The 25,797-nt window shown below is 45.2% G+C and overlaps 1 protein-coding gene across 1 annotated transcript; it reads left to right on the top strand.

Annotated features, from left to right (window-relative positions):
• Positions 1-852: 852 nt before the first annotated feature.
• Positions 853-2,328, top strand: LOC138858095 (uncharacterized). Its single transcript, XM_070112561.1, has one exon. The coding sequence runs from the start codon at positions 853-855 to the stop codon at positions 2,326-2,328; it is 1,476 nt and encodes a 491-aa protein (XP_069968662.1).
• Positions 2,329-25,797: the final 23,469 nt, after the last annotated feature.

The raw sequence follows: 25,797 nt of genomic DNA, 5'->3' as shown, positions 1-25,797 counted from the left end.
CTGGCACCAGTTGTCGTGACGGCCAAGATATTTGTTCAAAATCTATGGTTGGCGAAGTTAAGTTGGGATACGCCTCTCCCATCTGATCTTCGTGAGACTTGGATGAAATACCGGAACAGTCTACAGGGTCTTGAAAATATCAAAATACCACGATGGCTGGGAATCAAGGAAAATTCTGTATCGACGCTGCATGGGTTTTGCGATGCGAGTACCAAAGCTTACGCAGCAGTTATTTACTTGCGCAATACCAGTGCTGACGGAGCATGCCATACATCCTTGATTGCCGCAAAAACAAGAGTTGCCCCATTGAAGGAAATGACGATCCCTCGTCTAGAGCTTTCTGCAGCTCAACTACTGGTTACAACTATGAACAAAATACGTCGTGCTTTGCAGTTTGAGGATGCTGCTTACACATTATGGAGCGACTCGACAATTGTTCTCCATTGGATTCGGCGACAACCCTCTTCATTGAAACAGTATGTAGCGAATAGGATAGCTTTCATACAATGAAAATCGGATATAAACGAGTGGCGACACATTCGATCAGAATACAACCCCGCCGACTGCGCGAGCCGCGGAATTACACCGGTCGCTATCAAGGGGAATGAACTCTGGTGGAAGGGACCACCTCTCATCCACGCGGTTAATGAATCGTCATCACCGTTACCAAGTCTCACGACTGAAGAAAACCAATTTTTGATTGGAGAAAGCCGACCGTATAGGGCGCATCTTGGCCTTGGCATTGGGAATGGTTTATTGATGACATCCTTTCGAACAGATCGAATACCTTTGGTAGCAAGGTTTAGCCGTTTGAATGCCTTACTTAATACAACTGCGCGAATTCGTCGAATTATGCCGGCACTTAGGAGTCAGAGATCAAATGAGTTGATTACTGCTGAAGAGAAGGAGTGGGCACTGATCACGCATATTCGTCAAAGTCAAGGTAATATGTATCATTCTGAAATTAAAGCACTCAAATCCCGTTCCAGCATCGACTCGTCCTGTAAATTGCTTCCATTAAATCCGATTTTGGATGAAGAAGGCATACTCCGCGTAGGAGGTCGGTTGACAAACTCGGAATTACCGTATGAGCAAAAACATCCAATCATTCTTGCTTATACTTGCCCACTAGCAAAACTCCTCGTAGCTGATGCTCACAAGTGCTGTCTCCATGGTGGGATACAGGAAATGCTGCAATACTTGCGCATGCGATTTTGGATTCTCCATGCACGTCGGATTGTAAAGTCATATCTACATCAGTGTGTCGTATGCCGTCGACACTCCCGGATAACGCATCAGCAACAGATGTCGTCACTTCCGAAATCACGCGTTATGGTTGCCCCACCGTTTACCCATACCGGGTTGGACTATTGCGGTCCATTCAACGTTCGTCATGGAGGAAAGCGATCCACTACCATGACTAAAACATACGGCGCAATTTTCATTTGTATGGCTACAAAGGCCGTACATATCGAACTTGCGGAAGATTTGTCAAGTCAGGCGTTTATCGATGTGTTTGATCGCTTCATAAGCCGACTCGGCATATGTTCGGTTCTTTATAGCGACAATGGAACGCAATTTGTAGGTGCTAGTCGGGTTATGAATCAAGACCTACAAAGTTGGAGAAATATATACGCAACTCAGCATATAGCATCTTCCGGAACGCAATGGAAATTCATCACTCCAGCCGCACCCCATCATGGAGGTCTTTGGGAGGCAGCTGTACATTCAGCAAAAAAACATCTCTATCGCACAATTGGTCGCCAAATCTTACGCTTCAATCAACTAAGTACTCTACTAGTTAGGATTGAAGCCTGTTTGAATTCCAGGCCTCTCGTTCCTCTTCACGATGATCCCAGTGGGAGTTACGCTCTCACACCTGGCGACTTTCTCATTGGTCGACCGCTCAATTCGAGACCAGAACCACCTGTTGTGGATGTTCCAAAAAATCGTCTTTTATATTCTCAGCAATTACAACAAATGTTCGAACACTTCTGGAAGCGTTGGAACTATGAATATTTATCCACCCTTCAAGCGCGCCGCAAGTGGGAAAGTCGACGTCAGAATCTACAAGAAGGAGATGTAGTACTGATTTTAAACGAGAATCTACCCCCTACGCATTGGCGCATTGGACGCATCACGAAAGTTCACCCAGGCAGTGACGGATTGGTACGAATAGTAACTGTTGAATATAACAGTGACAAACGTACAACTGAAGGACTTTTTGTAAAACACTACTGCCAACGTCCAGTGCAAAAGATTTGCCGTCTTATTGACCCAAATCAAGAAGTTCTGAACCTAGAAGGTTCAGCCGGGGAGGAATGTTAACGATTCATCATAAGTTCCATTAACTTGAGAGATTTATGCTATACAATTTGGCAGCACTATTCTCTAGGTGCAATCTGGCATCATCATTATCAGCTGACGCCCTTTAGGTTCGGCATTTCTACCGTTGTTTGGGTCAGACCATTGTGAAGCACACAAGAACAACAGGAATCACCATTATCAGGTGATGCGTTTGGCTTTGGCATATCATACCATTCTACTGTTGTTTAGTCAGGCCATTTTGCCGTATGCAATAACAACTTTGTTATTTTTGTCAGTTCTCTTACATACTAATTTTCTATATAAGCATAAGTTAAGCATAAGATTGTGTTGAGTTGTTTGTCAATGGAATTGGATGGTACTTGGAGCGTACCAAATAAATAGTGGAAATAGTGATAATAATAAAATAATCAAATCGTGTTTTATTGTAATGCAATCCGCCATTAGAACATTGAGTGTTTAGTGCATTCCTAAACAGTATCCATCTTGTTTTTTTCATTCCCTCTAAGGGGGTGGTAAGCTAGATGTATGTCAGCTAGATGGGTCAAGCGAATTTCATCGTCTAAAGGACACTCAGGGCTTCCATTTATCTAGCGCCCGGAGTATGTAAGCTAAATGGGTCAAGCAAATTACTTCGTCTAAAGGACACTCAGTGTTTCCACTTGCATCATCAATCACACGCCCAGCACCACTAGTGGCGTGGCAATTGAACTAAAAATACTTTGCAATTTTATGTGTCACCCTTTGACGGCCATTAGAGCCTTAACAGGATGAACTAGAGGACGCAAACTATTAAATTCATGTAGCCGCACAGATGCACGTCAGTTAGAGACATCAAACACCTATATATGGTGAACAGGTGAGTAGCAATCAACAAAAAACAAACACTTTCAATATGGTATCCATCTTGTTTTTTTCATTCCCACTAAGGGGGTGGGGGGATGAAACAAAGTGGATCACCTAGAGCACACTCGGGGCTTCCAATATCACCACCAGCCACCCGCCTACCACCTCCAGGAGCGTGGCAATCCTCTAGAATACAAAATGGTAGTTTTGCCCTGCACACAGGTATTTTTCCACACTACTGCGGCTTCTAGCGGCCGGAGTATGTAAGCTAGATGGGCCAAACAAATTGCACCGTCTAAAGGACACTCACGGCTTCCATTTGTCTAGCGTCCGGAGTATGTAAACTAGATGGGTCAAGCAAATTACATCGTCTAAAGGACACTCAGTGTTTCCACTTGCATCATCAATCACCCGCCATTAGCGTCTTAATAGGGTGAACTAGATGACGCAAGCTATTAGATTCATGTAGCCGCATAGGTGCACATTAGTTGGAGACATCAAGCAACTATATATGGTGAACAGGTGAGTAGCAGTCAACAAAAAACAAACACTTTCAATACGGTATCCATCTTGTTTTTTTCATTCCCTCTAAGGGGGTGGGGGGATGAAACAAAGTGGATCACCTAGAGCACACTCGGGGCTTCCATTATCACCACCAGCCCCCCGCCTACCACCTCCAGGAGCGCGGCAATCCTCTATAATACAAAATAGCAGTTTGGCGCTGCACACAGGTAGTTTTCCTAATTACTGCGTCTTCTAGCGGCCGGAGTATGTAAGCTAGATGGGTCAAGCAAATTACATCGCCTAAAGGACACTCAGTGTTTCCATTTGCATCATCAATCACACGCCCAGCACCACTAGTGGCGTGGCAATTGAACTAAAAATACTTTGCAATTTTATGTGTCACCCTTTGACGGCCATTAGAGCCTTAACAGGATGAACTAGATGACGCAAACTATTAAATTCATGTACCCGCACAGATGCACGTTAGTTAGAGACATCAATCACCTATATATGTTGAACAGCTGAGCAGCAATTAGAAAAAAACAAACAATTTCATTATGGTATCCATCATGTTTTTTTTCATCCCCGCTAAGGATTGGGGGGATGAAACAAAGTGGATCACCTAGAGCACACTCAGGGCTTCCATTATCACCACCAGCCACCCGCCTTCCACCTTCAGGAGCGTGGTAATCCTATAGAATACAAAATGGTAGTTTTGCCCTGCACACAGGTATTTTTCCACACTACTGCGACTTCTAGCGGCCGGAGTATGTAAGCTAGTTATGTCAAACAAATTGCATCGTCTAAAGGACACTCAGGGCTTCCATTTGTCTAGCGCCCGGAGTATGTAAGCTAGATGGGTCAATCAAATTACATCGTCTAAAGGACACTCAGTGTTTCCATTTGCATCATCAATCACACGCCCAGCACCACAAGTGGCAAGGCAATTGAACTAAAAATACTTTCAAATTTTATGTGTCACCCTTTGACGGCCATTAGAGCCTTAACAGGATGAACTAGATGAAGCAAACTAATAAATTCATGTAGCCGCACAGATGCACGTTAGTTAGAGACATCAATCACCTATATATGTTGAACAGCTGAGCAGCAATTAACAAAAAACAAACAATTTCATTATGGTATCCATCATGTTTTTTTTCATTCCCGCTAAGGGTTGGGGGGATGAAACAAAGTGGATCTCCTAGAGCACACTCAGGGCTTCCATTATCACCACCAGCCACCCGCCTACCAGCTTCAGGAGCGTGGTAATCCTATAGAATACAAAGTGGTAGTTTTGCTTTGCACACAGGTATTTTTCCACACTACTGCGACTTCTAGCGGCCGGAGTATGTAAGCTAGTTATGTCAAACAAATTGCATCGTCTAAAGGACACTCAGAGCTTCCACTTGCATTATCAATCACCCGCCTAGCACCACTAGTGGCGTGACAATTGACCTAAAAATACCTTGCAATTTTACGTCTCACCATTTGGCGGCGATTAGCGCCTAAAAAGTGTTAACTAGATGACGCGCACTGTTAGATTCATGTAGCCGCACAGATGCACGTTAGTTAGAGACATCAAACACCTATATATGGTGCAGAGGTGAGTAGCAATTACTAAAAATCAATAAAACTCGATTTGGTATCCATCAGGTAGAGCACACTCGGAGCTTTCATTATCACCACTAGCCACCCCCCTACCACCTCCAGGAGCGTGGCAATCCTCTAGAATACAAAATATCAGTTTTGCCCTGCACACAGGTATTTTTCCACACTACTGCGACTTCTAGCGGCCGGAGTGTGTAAGCTAGATGGGTCAAATAATTGCATCGTCTAACGGACACTCAGTGTTTCCACTTGCATCATCAGTCATCCGCCTAGCAACACTAGTGGCGGGTGATTGATGATGGCACTACTAAGGGCGTGGCAATTGACCTAGAAATACTTTGCAATTTTATGTGTCACTCTGTGACGGCCATCCACACTACTGCGACTTCTAGCGGCCGGAGTATGTAAGCTAAATGGGTCAAACAAATTGCATCGTCTAAAGGACACTCAGGGCTTCCATATGTCTAGCGCCCGGAGTATGTAAGCTAGATGGGTCAAGCAATTGCATCGTCTAAAGGACACTCAGTGTTTCCACTTGCATCATCAATCACCCGCCTAGCACCACTAGTGGCGGGTGATTGATGATGGCACTACTAGGGGCGTGGCAATTGACCCAGTAATACTTTGCAATTTTATGTGTCACCTTTTGACGGCAATTAGAGCCTAAACAAAGAAAAAAGATGACGCAAACTATTAGATTCATGTAGCCGCACAGATGCACGTTAGTTAGAGACATCAAACACCTATATATGGTGGACAGGTGAGTAGCAATCAACAAAAAACAAACACTTTCAATACGGTATCCATCTTGTTTTTTTCATTCCCTCTAAGGGGGTAGGGGGATGAAACAAAGTGGATCACCTAGAGCACAATCGGGGCTTCCATTATCACCACCAGCCACCCGCCTACCACCTCCAGGAGCGTGGCAATCCTCTAGAATACAAAATAGCAGTTTGGCCCTGCACACAGGTAGTTTTCCACACTACTGGGACTTCTAGCGGCCGGAGTATGTAAGCTAGATGGGTCAAACAAATTGCATCGTCTAAAGGACACTCAGGGCTTCCAAATGTCTAGCGCCCGGAGTATGTAAGCTAGATGGGTCAAGCAAATTGCATCGTCTAAAGGACACTCAGTGCTTCCACTTGCATCATCAATCACCCGCCTAGCACCACTAGTGGCGGGTCATTGATGATGGCACTACTAGGGGCGTGGCAATTGACCTAGTAATACTATGCACTTTTATGTGTCACCTTTTGACGGCAATTAGAGCCTAAACAGGATGAACTAGATGACGCAAACTATTACATTCATGTAGCCGCACAGATGCACGTTAGTTAGAGACATCAAACACCTATATATGGTGAACAGGTGAGTAGCAATCAACAAAAAACAAACACTTTCAATACGGTATCCATCTTGTTTTTTTTATTCCCTCTAAGGGGGTGGGGGATGAAACAAAGTGGATCACCTAGAGCACACACTTGGGGCTTCCATTATCACCGCCAGCCACCCGCCTGCCACCTCCAGGAGCGCGGCAATCCTCTAGAATACCAAATGGCAGTTTTGCCCTGCACACAGGTATTTTTCCACAATACTGCGACTTCTAGCGGCCGGAGTATGTAAGCTAGATGGGTCAAACGATTCGCATCGTCTAGAAGACACTCGGGGCTTTCAGCTGCTTTATCACACATCTGCTTAGTACCACTAGGAGCGTGGAAATTGACCTAAAAATACTCTGCAATTTTACGTGTGACCCTTTAACGGCCATTAGCGCCTTAACACGGTGAACTTTACCACACAAACTATTGAATTCATGTAGCCGCACAGATGCACGTTAGTTAGAGATATCAAACACCTTTATATGATGAACAGGTGAGTAGCAATCAACAAAAAACAAACACTTTGAATATGGTATCCATCTTGTTTTTTTCATTCCCGCTAAGGGGGTAGGGGGATGAAACAAAGTGGATCACCTAGAGCACAATCGGGGCTTCCATTATCACCACCAGCCACCCGCCTACCACCTCCAGGAGCGCGGCAATCCTCTAGAATACAAAATAGCAGTTTGGCGCTGCACACAGGTATTTTTCCACACTACTGCGACCTCTAGCGGCCGGAGTATGTAAGCTAGTTATGTCAAACAAATTGCATCGTCTAAAGGACACTCAGAGCTTCCACTTGCATTATCAATCATCCGCCTAGCACCACTAGTGGCGTGACAATTGACCTAAAAATACCTTGCAATTTTACGTCTCACCATTTGGCGGCGATTAGCGCCTAAAAAGTGTTAACTAGATGACGCGCACTGTTAGATTCATGTAGCCGCACAGATGCACGTTAGTTAGAGACATCAAACACCTATATATGGTGCAGAGGTGAGTAGCAATTACTAAAAATCAATAAAACTCGATTTGGTATCCATCAGGTAGAGCACACTCGGAGCTTTCATTATCACCACTAGCCACCCCCCTACCACCTCCAGGAGCGTGGCAATCCTCTAGAATGCAAAATATCAGTTTTGCCCTGCACACAGGTATTTTTCCACACTACTGCGACTTCTAGCGGCCGGAGTGTGTAAGCTAGATGGGTCAAATAATTGCATCGTCTAACGGACACTCAGTGTTTCCACTTGCATCATCAGTCATCCGCCTAGCAACACTAGTGGCGGGTGATTGATGATGGTACTACTAAGGGCGTGGCAATTGACCTAGAAATACTTTGCAATTTTATGTGTCACTCTGTGACGGCCATCCACACTACTGCGACTTCTAGCGGCCGGAGTATGTAAGCTAAATGGGTCAAACAAATTGCATCGTCTAAAGGACACTCAGGGCTTCCATATGTCTAGCGCCCGGAGTATGTAAGCTAGATGGGTCAAGCAATTGCATCGTCTAAAGGACACTCAGTGTTTCCACTTGCATCATCAATCACCCGCCTAGCACCACTAGTGGCGGGTGATTGATGATGGCACTACTAGGGGCGTGGCAATTGACCCAGTAATACTTTGCAATTTTATGTGTCACCTTTTGACGGCAATTAGAGCCTAAACAAAGAAAAAAGATGACGCAAACTATTAGATTCATGTAGCGGCACAGATGCACGTTAGTTAGAGACATCAAACACCTATATATGGTGGACAGGTGAGTAGCAATCAACAAAAAACAAACACTTTCAATACGGTATCCATCTTGTTTTTTTCATTCCCTCTAAGGGGGTAGGGGGATGAAACAAAGTGGATCACCTAGAGCACAATCGGGGCTTCCATTATCACCACCAGCCACCCGCCTACCACCTCCAGGAGCGTGGCAATCCTCTAGAATACAAAATAGCAGTTTGGCCCTGCACACAGGTAGTTTTCCACACTACTGGGACTTCTAGCGGCCGGAGTATGTAAGCTAGATGGGTCAAACAAATTGCATCGTCTAAAGGACACTCAGGGCTTCCAAATGTCTAGCGCCCGGAGTATGTAAGCTAGATGGGTCAAGCAAATTGCATCGTCTAAAGGACACTCAGTGCTTCCACTTGCATCATCAATCACCCGCCTAGCACCACTAGTGGCGGGTCATTGATGATGGCACTACTAGGGGCGTGGCAATTGACCTAGTAATACTATGCACTTTTATGTGTCACCTTTTGACGGCAATTAGAGCCTAAACAGGATGAACTAGATGACGCAAACTATTACATTCATGTAGCCGCACAGATGCACGTTAGTTAGAGACATCAAACACCTATATATGGTGAACAGGTGAGTAGCAATCAACAAAAAACAAAGACTTTCAATACGGTATCCATCTTGTTTTTTTTATTCCCTCTAAGGGGGTGGGGGATGAAACAAAGTGGATCACCTAGAGCACACTCGGGGCTTCCATTATCACCGCCAGCCACCCGCCTGCCACCTCCAGGAGCGCGGCAATCCTCTAGAATACCAAATGGCAGTTTTGCCCTGCACACAGGTATTTTTCCACAATACTGCGACTTCTAGCGGCCGGAGTATGTAAGCTAGATGGGTCAAACGATTCGCATCGTCTAGAAGACACTCGGGGCTTTCAGCTGCTTTATCACACATCTGCTTAGTACCACTAGGAGCGTGGAAATTGACCTAAAAATACTCTGCAATTTTACGTGTGACCCTTTAACGGCCATTAGCGCCTTAACACGGTGAACTTTACCACACAAACTATTGAATTCATGTAGCCGCACAGATGCACGTTAGTTAGAGATATCAAACACCTTTATATGATGAACATGTGAGTAGCAATCAACAAAAAACAAACACTTTCAATATGGTATCCATCTTGTTTTTTTCATTCCCGCTAAGGGGGTAGGGGGATGAAACAAAGTGGATCACCTAGAGCACAATCGGGGCTTCCATTATCACCACCAGCCACCCGCCTACCACCTCCAGGAGCGCGGCAATCCTCTAGAATACAAAATAGCAGTTTGGCGCTGCACACAGGTAGTTTTCCACACTACTGCGACTTCTAGCGGCCGGAGTATGTAAGCTAGATGGGTCAAACAAATTGCATCGTCTAGAGGACACTCAGGGCTTCCATTTGTCTAGCGGCCGGAGTATGTAAGATAGATGGGTCAAACAAATTGCGCCGTCTAAAGAATACTCAGGGCTTCCACTTGCTTAACCAATCACCCGCCTAGCACCACGAGAAGCGTGGCAATTGACCTAAAAATGCCTTGCAATTTTACGTCTCACCATTTGGCGGCGATTAGCGCCTAAAAAGTGTTAACTAGATGACGCGCACTGTTAGATTCATGTAGCCGCACAGATGCAAGTTAGTTAGAGACATCAAACACCTATATATGGTGCAAAGGTGAGTAGCAATTAACAAAAATCAATAAAACTCGATTTCGTATCCATCAGGTAGAGCACACTCGGGGCTTTTATTATCACCACTAGCCACCCGCCTACCACCTCCAGGAGCGTGGCAATCCTCTAGAATACAAAATATCAGTTTTGCCCTGCACACAGGTATTTTTCCACACTACTGCGACTTCTAGCGGCCGGAGTATGTAAGCTAGATGGGTCAAATAATTGCATCGTCTAACGGACACTCAGTGTTTCTGCTTGCATCATCAGTCACCCGCCTAGCACCACTAGTGGCGGGTGATTGATGATAGCACTACTAGGGGCGTGGCAATTGACCTAGTAATACTTTGCAATTTTATGTGTCACCTTTTGACGGCAATTAGAGGGGCGTGGCAATTGACCTAGAAATACTTTGCAATTTTATGTGTCACCCTGTGACGGCCACCCACACTACTGCGACTTCTAGCGGCCGGAGTATGTAAGCTAGATGGGTCAAACAGATTGCATCGTCTAAAGGACACTCAGGGCTTCCATTTGTCTAGCGCCCGGAGTATGTAAGCTAGATTGGTCAAGCAAATTGCATCGTCTAAAGGACACTCAGTGTTTCCACTTGCATCATCAATCACCCGCCTAGCACCACTAGGGCTTCCACTTGCTTAACCAATCACCCGCCTAGCACCACTAGAAGCGTGGCAATTGACCTAAAAATGCCTTGCAATTTTACGTCTCACCATTTGGCGGCGATTAGCGCCTAAAAAGTGTTAACTAGATGACGCGCACTGTTAGATTCACGTAGCCGCACAGATGCAAGTTAGTTAGAGACATCAAACACCTATATATGGTGCACAGGTGAGTAGCAATTAACAAAAATCAATAAAACTCGATTTCGTATCCATCAGGTAGGGCACACTCGGGGCTTTCATTATCACCACTAGCCACCCGCCTACCACCTCCAGGAGCGTGGCAATCCTCTAGAATACAAAATATCAGTTTTGCCCTGCACACAGGTATTTTTCCACACTACTGCGACTTCTAGCGGCCGGAGTATGTAAGCTAGATGGGTCAAATAATTGCATCGTCTAACGGACACTCAGTGTTTCCACTTGCATCATCAATCACACGCCCAGCACCACTAGTGGCGTGGCAATTGAACTAAAAATACTTTGCAATTTTATGTGTCACCCTTTGACGGCCATTAGAGCCTTAACAGGATGAACTAGAGGACGCAAACTATTAGATTCATGTAGCCGCACAGATGCACGTTAGTTAGAGATATCAAACACCTATATATGGTGAACAGGTGAGTAGCAATCAACAAAAAACAAACACTTTCAATATGGTATCCGTCTTGTTTTTTTCATTCCCGCTAAGGGGGTGGGGGGATGAAACAAAGTGGATCACCTAGAGCACACTCGGGGCTTCCAATATCACCACCAGCTACCCGCCTACCACCTCCAGGAGCGTGGCAATCGTCTAGAATACAAAATGGTAAATTTGCCCTGCACACAGGTATTTTTCCACACTACTGCGACTTCTAGCGGCCGGAGTATGTAAGCTAGTTATGTCAAACAAATTGCATCGTCTAAAGGACACTCAGGGCTTCCATTTGTCTAGCGCCCGGAGTATGTAAGCTAGATGGGTCAATCAAATTACATCGTCTAAAGGACACTCAGTGTTTCCACTTGCATCATCAATCACCCGCCTAGCACCACTAGTGGCGTGGTAATTGACCAAAAAATACTTTGCAATTTTATGTGTCACCCTGTGACGGCCATCCACACTACTGCGACTTCTAGCGGCCGGAGTATGTAAGCTAGATGGGTCAAACAGATTGCATCGTCTAAAGGACACTCAGGGCTTCCATTTGTCTAGCGCCCGGAGTATGTAAGCTAGATGGGTCAATCAAATTACATCGTCTAAAGGACACTCAGTGTTTCCACTTGCATCATCAATCACCCGCCTAGCACCACTAGTGGCGTGGTAATTGACCTAAAAATACTTTGCAATTTTACGTCTCACCATTTGGTGGCCATTAGCGCCTTAATAGGGTGAAATAGATGACGCAAGCTATTAGATTCATATAGCCGCACAGATGCACGTTAGTTGGAGACATCAAACACCTATATATGGTGAACAGGTGAGTAGCAATCAACAAAAAACAAACACTTTCGATATGGTATCCATCTTGTTTTTTTCATTCCCTCTAAGGGGGTGGGGGGATGAAACAAAGTGGATTACCTAGAGCACACTCGGGGCTTCCATTATCACCACTAGCCACCCGCCTACCACCTCCAGGAGCGCGGCAATCCTCTAGAATACAAAATGGCAGCTTTGCCGTGCACACAGGTATTTTTCCACATTACTGCGACGTATAGCGGCCGGAGTATGTAAGCTAGATGGGTCAAGCAAATTACATCGTCTAAAGGACACTCAGTGTTTCCACTTGCATCATCAATCACCCGCCTAGCACCACTAGTGGCGTGGTAATTGACCAAAAAATACTTTGCAATTTTATGTGTCACCCTGTGACGGCCATCCACACTACTGCGACTTCTAGCGGCCGGAGTATGTAAGCTAGATGGGTTAAAAAAATCGCATCGTCTAGAAGACACTCGGGGCTTCCTGCTGCTTACTCAATCATCCGCTTAGCACCACAAGGAGCGTGGAAATTGACCTAAAAATACTCTGCACTTTCTCGTCTCACCATTTGGCGGCGATAAGCGCCTAAAAAGTGTTAACTAGATGACGCACAATATTAGATTCATTTAGCCGCAGAGATGCACGTTAGTTAGAGACATCATTCACTTATATATGTTGAACAAGTGAGTAGCAATTAACAAAAAACAAAGAATTCGATATGGTATCCATCAGGCAGAGCACGCTCCTGGCTTCCATTATCACCAACAGCCACCCGCCTACCACCTCCAGCAGCGTGGCAATTCTCTAGAATACAAAATGGTAGTTTTGCCCTGCACACAGGTATTTTTCCACACTACTGCGACTTTTAGCGGCCGGAGTATGTAAGCTAGATGGGTCAAGCAAATTACATCGTCTAAAGGACACTCAGTGTTTCCACTTGCATCATCAATCACCCGCCCAGGACCACTAGTGGCGTGGCAATTGACCTAAAAATACTTTGCAATTTTATGTGTCACCATTTGACGGCCATTAGAGCCTTAACAGGATGAACTAGATGACGCAAACTATTAAACTCATTTAGCTGCACAGATGCACGTTAGTTAGAGACATCAAACACCTATATATGGTGAACAGGTGAGTAGCAATCAACAAAAAACAAACACTTTCGATATGGTATCCATCTTGTTTTTTTCATTCCCTCTAAGGGTTGGGGGGATGAAACAAAGTGGATCACCCAGAGCACACTCAGGGCTTCCATTATCACCAACAGCCACCCGCTTACCACCTCCAGGAGCGTGGCAATCCTCTAGAATACAAAATGGCAGCTTTGCCGTGCACACAGGTTTTTTTCCACATTACTGCGACGTATAGCGGCCGGAGTATGTAAGTTAGATGGGTCAAGCAAATTACATCGTCTAAAGGACACTCAGTGTTTCCACTTGCATCATCAATCACCCGCCCAGCACCACTAGTGGCGTGGCAATTGACCTAAAAATACTTTGCAATTTTATGTGTCACCATTTGACGGCCATTAGAGCCTTAACAGGATGAACTAGAGGACGCAAACTATTAAATTCATGTAGCCGCACAGATGCACGTTAGTTAGAGACATCAATCACCTATATATGGTGAACAGGTGAGTAGCAATCAACAAAAAACAAACACTTTCGATATGGTATCCATCTTGTTTTTTTCATTCCCTCTAAGGGTTGGGGGGATGAAACAAAGTGGATCACCCAGAGCACACTCAGGGCTTCCATTATCACCAACAGCCACCCGCCTACCACCTCCAGCAGCGTGGCAATTCTCTAGAATACAAAATGGCAGCTTTGCCGTGCACACAGGTATTTTTCCACATTACTGCGACGTATAGCGGCCGGAGTATGTAAGCTAGATGGGTCAAGCAAATTACATCGTCTAAAGGACACTCAGTGTTTCCACTTGCATCATCAATCACCCGCCTAGCACCACTAGTGGCATGGTAATTGACCAAAAAATACTTTGCAATTTTATGTGTCACCCTGTGACGGCCATCCACACTACTGCGACTTCTAGCGGCCGGAGTATGTAAGCTAGATGGGTCAAACAAATTGCACCGTCTAAAGGACACTCAGGGCTTCCATTTGTCTAGCGCCCGGAGAATGTAAACTAGATGGGTCAAGCAAATTACATCGTCTAAAGGACACTCAGTGTTTCCACTTGCATCATCAATCACCCGCCCAGCACCACTAGTGGCGTGGTAATTGACCAAAAAATACTTTGCAATTTTATGTGTCACCCTGTGACGGCCATCCACACTACTGCGACTTCTAGCGGCCGGAGTATGTAAGCTAGATGGGTCAAACAAATTGCACCGTCTAAAGGACACTCACGGCTTCCATTTGTCTAGCGCCCGGAGAATGTAAACTAGATGGGTCAAGCAAATTACATCGTCTAAAGGACACTCAGTGTTTCCACTTGCATCATCAATCACCCGCCTAGCACCACTAGTGGCGTGGTAATTGACCAAAAAATACTTTTCAATTTTATGTGTCACCCTGTGACGGCCATCCACACTACTGCGACTTCTAGCGGCCGGAGTATGTAAGCTAGATGGGTCAAACAGATTGCATCGTCTAAAGGACACTCAGGGCTTCCATTTGTCTAGCGCCCGGAGTATGTAAGCTAGATGGGTCAATCAAATTACATCGTCTAAAGAACACTCAGTGTTTCCACTTGCATCATCAATCACCCGCCTAGCACCACTAGTGGCGTGGTAATTGACCTAAAAATACTTTGCAATTTTACGTCTCACCATTTGGTGGCCATTAGCGCCTTAATAGGGTGAACTAGATGACGCAAGCTATTAGATTCATGTAGCCGCACAGATGCACGTTAGTTGGAGACATCAAACACCTATATATGGTGAACAGGTGAGTAGCAATCAACAAAAAACATACACTTTCAATACGGCATTCATCTTGTTTTTTTCATTCCCTCTAAGGGGGTGGGGGGATGAAACAAAGTGGATTACCTAGAGCACACTCGGGGCTTCCATTATCACCACTAGCCACCCGCCTACCACCTCCAGGAGCGCGGCAATCCTCTAGAATACAAAATGGCAGCTTTGCCGTGCACACAGGTATTTTTCCACATTACTGCGACGTATAGCGGCCGGAGTATGTAAGCTAGATGGGTCAAGCAAATTACATCGTCTAAAGGACACTCAGTGTTTCCACTTGCATCATCAATCACCCGCCTAGCACCACTAGTGGCGTGGTAATTGACCAAAAAATACTTTGCAATTTTATGTGTCACCCTGTGACGGCCATCCACACTACTGCGACTTCTAGCGGCCGGAGTATGTAAGCTAGATGGGTCAAACAAATTGCACCGTCTAAAGGACACTCAGGGCTTCCATTTGTCTAGCGCCCGGAGAATGTAAACTAGATGGGTCAAGCAAATTACATCGTCTAAAGGACACTCAGTGTTTCCACTTGCATCATCAATCACCCGCCCAGCACCACTAGTGGCGTGGTAATTGACCAAAAAATACTTTGCAATTTTATGTGTCACCCTGTGACGGCCATCCACACTACTGCGACTTCTAGCGGCCGGAGTATGTAAGCTAGATGGGTCAAACAAATTGCACCGTCTAAAGGACACTCACGGCTTCCATTTGTCTAGCGCCCGGAGAATGTAAACTAGATGGGTCAAGCAAATTACATCGTCTAAAGGACACTCAGTGTTTCCACTTGCATCATCAATCACCCGCCTAGCACCACTAGTGGCGTGGTAATTGACCAAAAAATACTTTTCAATTTTATGTGTCACCCTGTGACGGCCATCCACACTACTGCGACTTCTAGCGGCCGGAGTATGTAAGCTAGATGGGTCAAACAGATTGCATCGTCTAAAGGACACTCAGGGCTTCCATTTGTCTAGCGCCCGGAGTATGTAAGCTAGATGGGTCAATCAAATTACATCGTCTAAAGAACACTCAGTGTTTCCACTTGCATCATCAATCACCCGCCTAGCACCACTAGTGGCGTGGTAATTGACCTAAAAATACTTTGCAATTTTACGTCTCACCATTTGGTGGCCATTAGCGCCTTAATAGGGTGAAATAGATGACGCAAGCTATTAGATTCATATAGCCGCACAGATGCACGTTAGTTGGAGACATCAAACACCTATATATGGTGAACAGGTGAGTAGCAATCAACAAAAAACATACACTTTCAATACGGCATTCATCTTGTTTTTTTCATTCCCTCTAAGGGGGTGGGGGGATGAAACAAAGTGGATTACCTAGAGCACACTCGGGGCTTCCATTATCACCACTAGCCACCCGCCTACCACCTCCAGGAGCGCGGCAATCCTCTAGAATACAAAATAGCAGTTTGGCGCTGCACACAGGTATTTTTCCACACTACTGCGGCTTCTAGCGGCCGGTGTATGTAAGCTAGTTATGTCAAACATATTGCATCGTCTAAAGGACACTCAGGGCTTCCATTTGTCTAGCGCCCGGAGTATGTAAGCTAGATGGGTCAATCAAATTACATCGTCTAAAGGACACTCAGTGTTTCCATTTGCATCATCAATCACACGCCCAGCACCACTAGTGGCGTGGCAATTGAACTAAAAATACTTTGCAATTTTATGTGTCACCCTTTGACGGCCATAAGAGCCTTAACAGGATGAACTAGATGAAGAAAACTATTAGATTCATATAGCCGCACAGATGCACGTTAGTTGGAGACATCAAACACCTATATATGGTGAACAGGTGAGTAGCAATCAACAAAAAACAAACACTTTCAATACGGCATTCATCTTGTTTTTTTCATTCCCTCTAAGGGGGTGGGGGGATGGAACAAAGTGGATTACCTAGAGCACACTCGGGGCTTCCATTATCACCACTAGCCACCCGCCTACCACCTCCAGGAGCGCGGCAATCCTCTAGAATACAAAATAGCAGTTTGGCGCTGCACACAGGTATTTTTCCACACTACTGCGGCTTCTAGCGGCCGGTGTATGTAAGCTAGTTATGTCAAACAAATTGCATCGTCTAAAGGACACTCAGGGCTTCCATTTGTCTAGCGCCCGGAGTATGTAAGCTAGATGGGTCAATCAAATTACATCGTCTAAAGGACACTCAGTGTTTCCATTTGCATCATCAATCACACGCCCAGCACCACTAGTGGCGTGGCAATTGAACTAAAAATACTTTGCAATTTTATGTGTCACCCTTTGACGGCCATTAGAGCCTTAACAGGATGAACTAGAGGACGCAAACTATTAAATTCATGTAGCCGCACAGATGCACGTTAGTTAGAGACATCAAACACCTATATATGGTGAACAGGTGAGTAGCAATCAACATAAAACAAACACTTTCAATATGGTATCCATCTTGTTTTTTTCATTTCCGCTAAGGGGGTGGGGGGATGAAACAAAGTGGATCAGCTAGAGCACACTCGGGGCTTCCAATATCACCACCAGCTACCCGCCTACCACCTCCAGGAGCGTGGCAATCGTCTACAATACAAAATGGTAAATTTGCCCTGCACACAGGTATTTTTCCACACTACTGCGACTTCTAGCGGCCGGAGTATGTAAGCTAGATGGGTCAAACAAATTGCACCGTCTAAAGGACACTCACGGCTTCCATTTGTCTAGCGCCCGGAGAATGTAAACTAGATGGGTCAAGCAAATTACATCGTCTAAAGGACACTCAGTGTTTCCACTTGCATCATCAATCACCCGCCTAGCACCACTAGTGGCGTGGTAATTGAGAAAAAAATACTTTGCAATTTTATGTGTCACCCTGTGACGGCCATCCACACTACTGCGACTTCTAGCGGCCGGAGTATGTAAGCTAGATGGGTCAAACAAATTGCACCGTCTAAAGGACACTCACGGCTTCCATTTGTCTAGCGCCCGGAGAATGTAAACTAGATGGGTCAAGCAAATTACATCGTCTAAAGGACACTCAGTGTTTCCACTTGCATCATCAATCACCCGCCTAGCACCACTAGTGGCGTGGTAATTGACCAAAAAATACTTTGCAATTTTATGTGTCACCCTGTGACGGCCATCCACACTACTGCGACTTCTAGCGGCCGGAGTATGTAAGCTAGATGGGTCAAACAGATTGCATCGTCTAAAGGACACTCAGGGCTTCCATTTGTCTAGCGCCCGGAGTATGTAAGCTAGATGGGTCAATCAAATTACATCGTCTAAAGAACACTCAGTGTTTCCACTTGCATCATCAATCACCCGCCTAGCACCACTAGTGGCGTGGTAATTGACCTAAAAATACTTTGCAATTTTACGTCTCACCATTTGGTGGCCATTAGCGCCTTAATAGGGTGAACTAGATGACGCAAGCTATTAGATTCATGTAGCCGCACAGATGCACGTCAGTTAGAGACATCAAACACCTATATATGGTGAACAGGTGAGTAGCAATCAAAAAAAAAAAAACACTTTCAATACGGTATCCATCTTGTTTTTTTCATTCCCTCTAAGGGGGTGAGGGGATGAAACAAAGTGGATCACCTAGAGCACACTCAGGGCTTCCATTATCACCACCAGCCACCCGCCTACCACCTTCAGGAGCGTGGTAATCCTATAGAATACAAAATGGTAGTTTTGCCCTGCACACAGGTATTTTTCCACACTACTGCGACTTTTAGCGGCCGGAGTATGTAAGCTAGATGGGTCAAGCAAATTACATCGTCTAAAGGACACTCAGTGTTTCCACTTGCATCATCAATCACCCGCCCAGGACCACTAGTGGCGTGGCAATTGACCTAAAAATACTTTGCAATTTTATGTGTCACCATTTGACGGCCATTAGAGCCTTAACAGGATGAACTAGATGACGCAAACTATTAAACTCATTTAGCTGCACAGATGCACGTTAGTTAGAGACATCAAACACCTATATATGGTGAACAGGTGAGTAGCAATCAACAAAAAACAAACACTTTCGATATGGTATCCATCTTGTTTTTTTCATTCCCTCTAAGGGTTGGGGGGATGAAACAAAGTGGATCACCCAGAGCACACTCAGGGCTTCCATTATCACCAACAGCCACCCGCTTACCACCTCCAGGAGCGTGGCAATCCTCTAGAATACAAAATGGCAGCTTTGCCGTGCACACAGGTTTTTTTCCACATTACTGCGACGTATAGCGGCCGGAGTATGTAAGTTAGATGGGTCAAGCAAATTACATCGTCTAAAGGACACTCAGTGTTTCCACTTGCATCATCAATCACCCGCCCAGCACCACTAGTGGCGTGGCAATTGACCTAAAAATACTTTGCAATTTTATGTGTCACCATTTGACGGCCATTAGAGCCTTAACAGGATGAACTAGAGGACGCAAACTATTAAATTCATGTAGCCGCACAGATGCACGTTAGTTAGAGACATCAATCACCTATATATGGTGAACAGGTGAGTAGCAATCAACAAAAAACAAACACTTTCGATATGGTATCCATCTTGTTTTTTTCATTCCCTCTAAGGGTTGGGGGGATGAAACAAAGTGGATCACCCAGAGCACACTCAGGGCTTCCATTATCACCAACAGCCACCCGCCTACCACCTCCAGCAGCGTGGCAATTCTCTAGAATACAAAATGGCAGCTTTGCCGTGCACACAGGTATTTTTCCACATTACTGCGACGTATAGCGGCCGGAGTATGTAAGCTAGATGGGTCAAGCAAATTACATCGTCTAAAGGACACTCAGTGTTTCCACTTGCATCATCAATCACCCGCCTAGCACCACTAGTGGCGTGGTAATTGACCAAAAAATACTTTGCAATTTTATGTGTCACCCTGTGACGGCCATCCACACTACTGCGACTTCTAGCGGCCGGAGTATGTAAGCTAGATGGGTCAAACAAATTGCACCGTCTAAAGGACACTCAGGGCTTCCATTTGTCTAGCGCCCGGAGAATGTAAACTAGATGGGTCAAGCAAATTACATCGTCTAAAGGACACTCAGTGTTTCCACTTGCATCATCAATCACCCGCCCAGCACCACTAGTGGCGTGGTAATTGACCAAAAAATACTTTGCAATTTTATGTGTCACCCTGTGACGGCCATCCACACTACTGCGACTTCTAGCGGCCGGAGTATGTAAGCTAGATGGGTCAAACAAATTGCACCGTCTAAAGGACACTCACGGCTTCCATTTGTCTAGCGCCCGGAGAATGTAAACTAGATGGGTCAAGCAAATTACATCGTCTAAAGGACACTCAGTGTTTCCACTTGCATCATCAATCACCCGCCTAGCACCACTAGTGGCGTGGTAATTGACCAAAAAATACTTTTCAATTTTATGTGTCACCCTGTGACGGCCATCCACACTACTGCGACTTCTAGCGGCCGGAGTATGTAAGCTAGATGGGTCAAACAGATTGCATCGTCTAAAGGACACTCAGGGCTTCCATTTGTCTAGCGCCCGGAGTATGTAAGCTAGATGGGTCAATCAAATTACATCGTCTAAAGAACACTCAGTGTTTCCACTTGCATCATCAATCACCCGCCTAGCACCACTAGTGGCGTGGTAATTGACCTAAAAATACTTTGCAATTTTACGTCTCACCATTTGGTGGCCATTAGCGCCTTAATAGGGTGAACTAGATGACGCAAGCTATTAGATTCATGTAGCCGCACAGATGCACGTCAGTTAGAGACATCAAACACCTATATATGGTGAACAGGTGAGTAGCAATCAAAAAAAAAAAAACACTTTCAATACGGTATCCATCTTGTTTTTTTCATTCCCTCTAAGGGGGTGAGGGGATGAAACAAAGTGGATCACCTAGAGCACACTCAGGGCTTCCATTATCACCACCAGCCACCCGCCTACCACCTTCAGGAGCGTGGTAATCCTATAGAATACAAAATGGTAGTTTTGCCCTGCACACAGGTATTTTTCCACACTACTGCGACTTCTAGCGGCCGGAGTATGTAAGCTAGATGGGTCAAGCAAATTACATCGTCAAAAGGACACTCAGTGTTTCCACTTGCATCATCAATCACCCGCCCAGGACCACTAGTGGCGTGGCAATTGACCTAAAAATACTTTGCAATTTTATGTGTCACCATTTGACGGCCATTAGAGCCTTAACAGGATGAACTAGATGACGCAAACTATTAAACTCATTTAGCTGCACAGATGCACGTTAGTTAGAGACATCAAACACCTATATATGGTGAACAGGTGAGTAGCAATCAACAAAAAACAAACACTTTCGATATGGTATCCATCTTGTTTTTTTCATTCCCTCTAAGGGTTGGGGGGATGAAACAAAGTGGATCACCCAGAGCACACTCAGGGCTTCCATTATCACCAACAGCCACCCGCTTACCACCTCCAGGAGCGTGGCAATCCTCTAGAATACAAAATGGCAGCTTTGCCGTGCACACAGGTTTTTTTCCACATTACTGCGACGTATAGCGGCCGGAGTATGTAAGTTAGATGGGTCAAGCAAATTACATCGTCTAAAGGACACTCAGTGTTTCCACTTGCATCATCAATCACCCGCCCAGCACCACTAGTGGCGTGGCAATTGACCTAAAAATACTTTGCAATTTTATGTGTCACCATTTGACGGCCATTAGAGCCTTAACAGGATGAACTAGAGGACGCAAACTATTAAATTCATGTAGCCGCACAGATGCACGTTAGTTAGAGACATCAATCACCTATATATGGTGAACAGGTGAGTAGCAATCAACAAAAAACAAACACTTTCGATATGGTATCCATCTTGTTTTTTTCATTCCCTCTAAGGGTTGGGGGGATGAAACAAAGTGGATCACCCAGAGCACACTCAGGGCTTCCATTATCACCAACAGCCACCCGCCTACCACCTCCAGCAGCGTGGCAATTCTCTAGAATACAAAATGGCAGCTTTGCCGTGCACACAGGTATTTTTCCACATTACTGCGACGTATAGCGGCCGGAGTATGTAAGCTAGATGGGTCAAGCAAATTACATCGTCTAAAGGACACTCAGTGTTTCCACTTGCATCATCAATCACCCGCCCAGCACCACTAGTGGCGTGGCAATTGACCTAAAAATACTTTGCAATTTTATGTGTCACCATTTGACGGCCATTAGAGCCTTAACAGGATGAACTAGATGACGCAAACTATTAAACTCATTTAGCCGCACAGATGCACGTTAGTTAGAGACATCAAACACCTATATATGGTGAACAGGTGAGTAGCAATCAACAAAAAACAAACACTTTCGATATGGTATCCATCTTGTTTTTTTCATTCCCGCTAAGGGGGTGAGGGGATGAAACAAAGTGGATCACCTAGAACATACTCGGGGCTTCCATTATCACCACCAGCCACCCGCCTACCACCTCCAGCAGCGTGGCAATCCTCTAGAATACAAAATGGTAGTTTTGCCCTGCACACAGGTATTTTTCCACACTACTGCGACTTTTAGCGGCCGGAGTATGTAAGCTAGATGGGTCAAACAAATTGCACCGTCTAACGGACAGTCACGGCTTCCATTTTTCTAGCGCCCGGAGTATGTAAGCTAGATGGGTCAAGCAAATTACATCGTCTAAAGGACACTCAGTGTTTCCACTTGCATCATCAATCACCCGCCTAGCACCACTAGTGGCGTGGTAATTGACCAAAAAATACTTTGCAATTTTATGTGTCACCCTGTGACGGCCATCCACACTACTGCGACTTCTAGCGGCCGGAGTATGTAAGCTAGATGGGTTAAAAAAATCGCATCGTCTAGAAGACACTCGGGGCTTCCTGCTGCTTACTCAATCATCCGCTTAGCACCACAAGGAGCGTGGAAATTGACCTAAAAATACTCTGCACTTTCTCGTCTCACCATTTGGCGGCGATAAGCGCCTAAAAAGTGTTAACTAGATGACGCACAATATTAGATTCATTTAGCCGCAGAGATGCACGTTAGTTAGAGACATCATTCACTTATATATGTTGAACAAGTGAGTAGCAATTAACAAAAAACAAAGAATTCGATATGGTATCCATCAGGCAGAGCACGCTCCTGGCTTCCATTATCACCAACAGCCACCCGCCTACCACCTCCAGCAGCGTGGCAATTCTCTAGAATACAAAATGGTAGTTTTGCCCTGCACACAGGTATTTTTCCACACTACTGCGACTTTTAGCGGCCGGAGTATGTAAGCTAGATGGGTCAAGCAAATTACATCGTCTAAAGGACACTCAGTGTTTCCACTTGCATCATCAATCACCCGCCCAGGACCACTAGTGGCGTGGCAATTGACCTAAAAATACTTTGCAATTTTATGTGTCACCATTTGACGGCCATTAGAGCCTTAACAGGATGAACTAGATGACGCAAACTATTAAACTCATTTAGCTGCACAGATGCACGTTAGTTAGAGACATCAAACACCTATATATGGTGAACAGGTGAGTAGCAATCAACAAAAAACAAACACTTTCGATATGGTATCCATCTTGTTTTTTTCATTCCCTCTAAGGGTTGGGGGGATGAAACAAAGTGGATCACCCAGAGCACACTCAGGGCTTCCATTATCACCAACAGCCACCCGCTTACCACCTCCAGGAGCGTGGCAATCCTCTAGAATACAAAATGGCAGCTTTGCCGTGCACACAGGTTTTTTTCCACATTACTGCGACGTATAGCGGCCGGAGTATGTAAGTTAGATGGGTCAAGCAAATTACATCGTCTAAAGGACACTCAGTGTTTCCACTTGCATCATCAATCACCCGCCCAGCACCACTAGTGGCGTGGCAATTGACCTAAAAATACTTTGCAATTTTATGTGTCACCATTTGACGGCCATTAGAGCCTTAACAGGATGAACTAGAGGACGCAAACTATTAAATTCATGTAGCCGCACAGATGCACGTTAGTTAGAGACATCAATCACCTATATATGGTGAACAGGTGAGTAGCAATCAACAAAAAACAAACACTTTCGATATGGTATCCATCTTGTTTTTTTCATTCCCTCTAAGGGTTGGGGGGATGAAACAAAGTGGATCACCCAGAGCACACTCAGGGCTTCCATTATCACCAACAGCCACCCGCCTACCACCTCCAGCAGCGTGGCAATTCTCTAGAATACAAAATGGCAGCTTTGCCGTGCACACAGGTATTTTTCCACATTACTGCGACGTATAGCGGCCGGAGTATGTAAGCTAGATGGGTCAAGCAAATTACATCGTCTAAAGGACACTCAGTGTTTCCACTTGCATCATCAATCACCCGCCTAGCACCACTAGTGGCATGGTAATTGACCAAAAAATACTTTGCAATTTTATGTGTCACCCTGTGACGGCCATCCACACTACTGCGACTTCTAGCGGCCGGAGTATGTAAGCTAGATGGGTCAAACAAATTGCACCGTCTAAAGGACACTCAGGGCTTCCATTTGTCTAGCGCCCGGAGAATGTAAACTAGATGGGTCAAGCAAATTACATCGTCTAAAGGACACTCAGTGTTTCCACTTGCATCATCAATCACCCGCCCAGCACCACTAGTGGCGTGGTAATTGACCAAAAAATACTTTGCAATTTTATGTGTCACCCTGTGACGGCCATCCACACTACTGCGACTTCTAGCGGCCGGAGTATGTAAGCTAGATGGGTCAAACAAATTGCACCGTCTAAAGGACACTCACGGCTTCCATTTGTCTAGCGCCCGGAGAATGTAAACTAGATGGGTCAAGCAAATTACATCGTCTAAAGGACACTCAGTGTTTCCACTTGCATCATCAATCACCCGCCTAGCACCACTAGTGGCGTGGTAATTGACCAAAAAATACTTTTCAATTTTATGTGTCACCCTGTGACGGCCATCCACACTACTGCGACTTCTAGCGGCCGGAGTATGTAAGCTAGATGGGTCAAACAGATTGCATCGTCTAAAGGACACTCAGGGCTTCCATTTGTCTAGCGCCCGGAGTATGTAAGCTAGATGGGTCAATCAAATTACATCGTCTAAAGAACACTCAGTGTTTCCACTTGCATCATCAATCACCCGCCTAGCACCACTAGTGGCGTGGTAATTGACCTAAAAATACTTTGCAATTTTACGTCTCACCATTTGGTGGCCATTAGCGCCTTAATAGGGTGAACTAGATGACGCAAGCTATTAGATTCATGTAGCCGCACAGATGCACGTCAGTTAGAGACATCAAACACCTATATATGGTGAACAGGTGAGTAGCAATCAAAAAAAAAAAAACACTTTCAATACGGTATCCATCTTGTTTTTTTCATTCCCTCTAAGGGGGTGAGGGGATGAAACAAAGTGGATCACCTAGAGCACACTCAGGGCTTCCATTATCACCACCAGCCACCCGCCTACCACCTTCAGGAGCGTGGTAATCCTATAGAATACAAAATGGTAGTTTTGCCCTGCACACAGGTATTTTTCCACACTACTGCGACTTCTAGCGGCCGGAGTATGTAAGCTAGATGGGTCAAGCAAATTACATCGTCTAAAGGACACTCAGTGTTTCCACTTGCATCATCAATCACCCGCCCAG

The sequence above is a fragment of the Bactrocera oleae genome, chromosome X, assembly GCF_042242935.1.
Source record: "Bactrocera oleae isolate idBacOlea1 chromosome X, idBacOlea1, whole genome shotgun sequence".
Classification (NCBI taxonomy): Eukaryota; Metazoa; Arthropoda; class Insecta; order Diptera; family Tephritidae; genus Bactrocera; species Bactrocera oleae.
This window is presented reverse-complemented; position numbering and strand designations above follow the sequence as displayed.

Coding starts and splice junctions, on each gene's coding strand:
- LOC138858095 (XM_070112561.1), top strand. CDS start 853: ATGCCGGCACTTAGGAGTCAGAGATCAAATGAGTTGATTACTGCTGAA.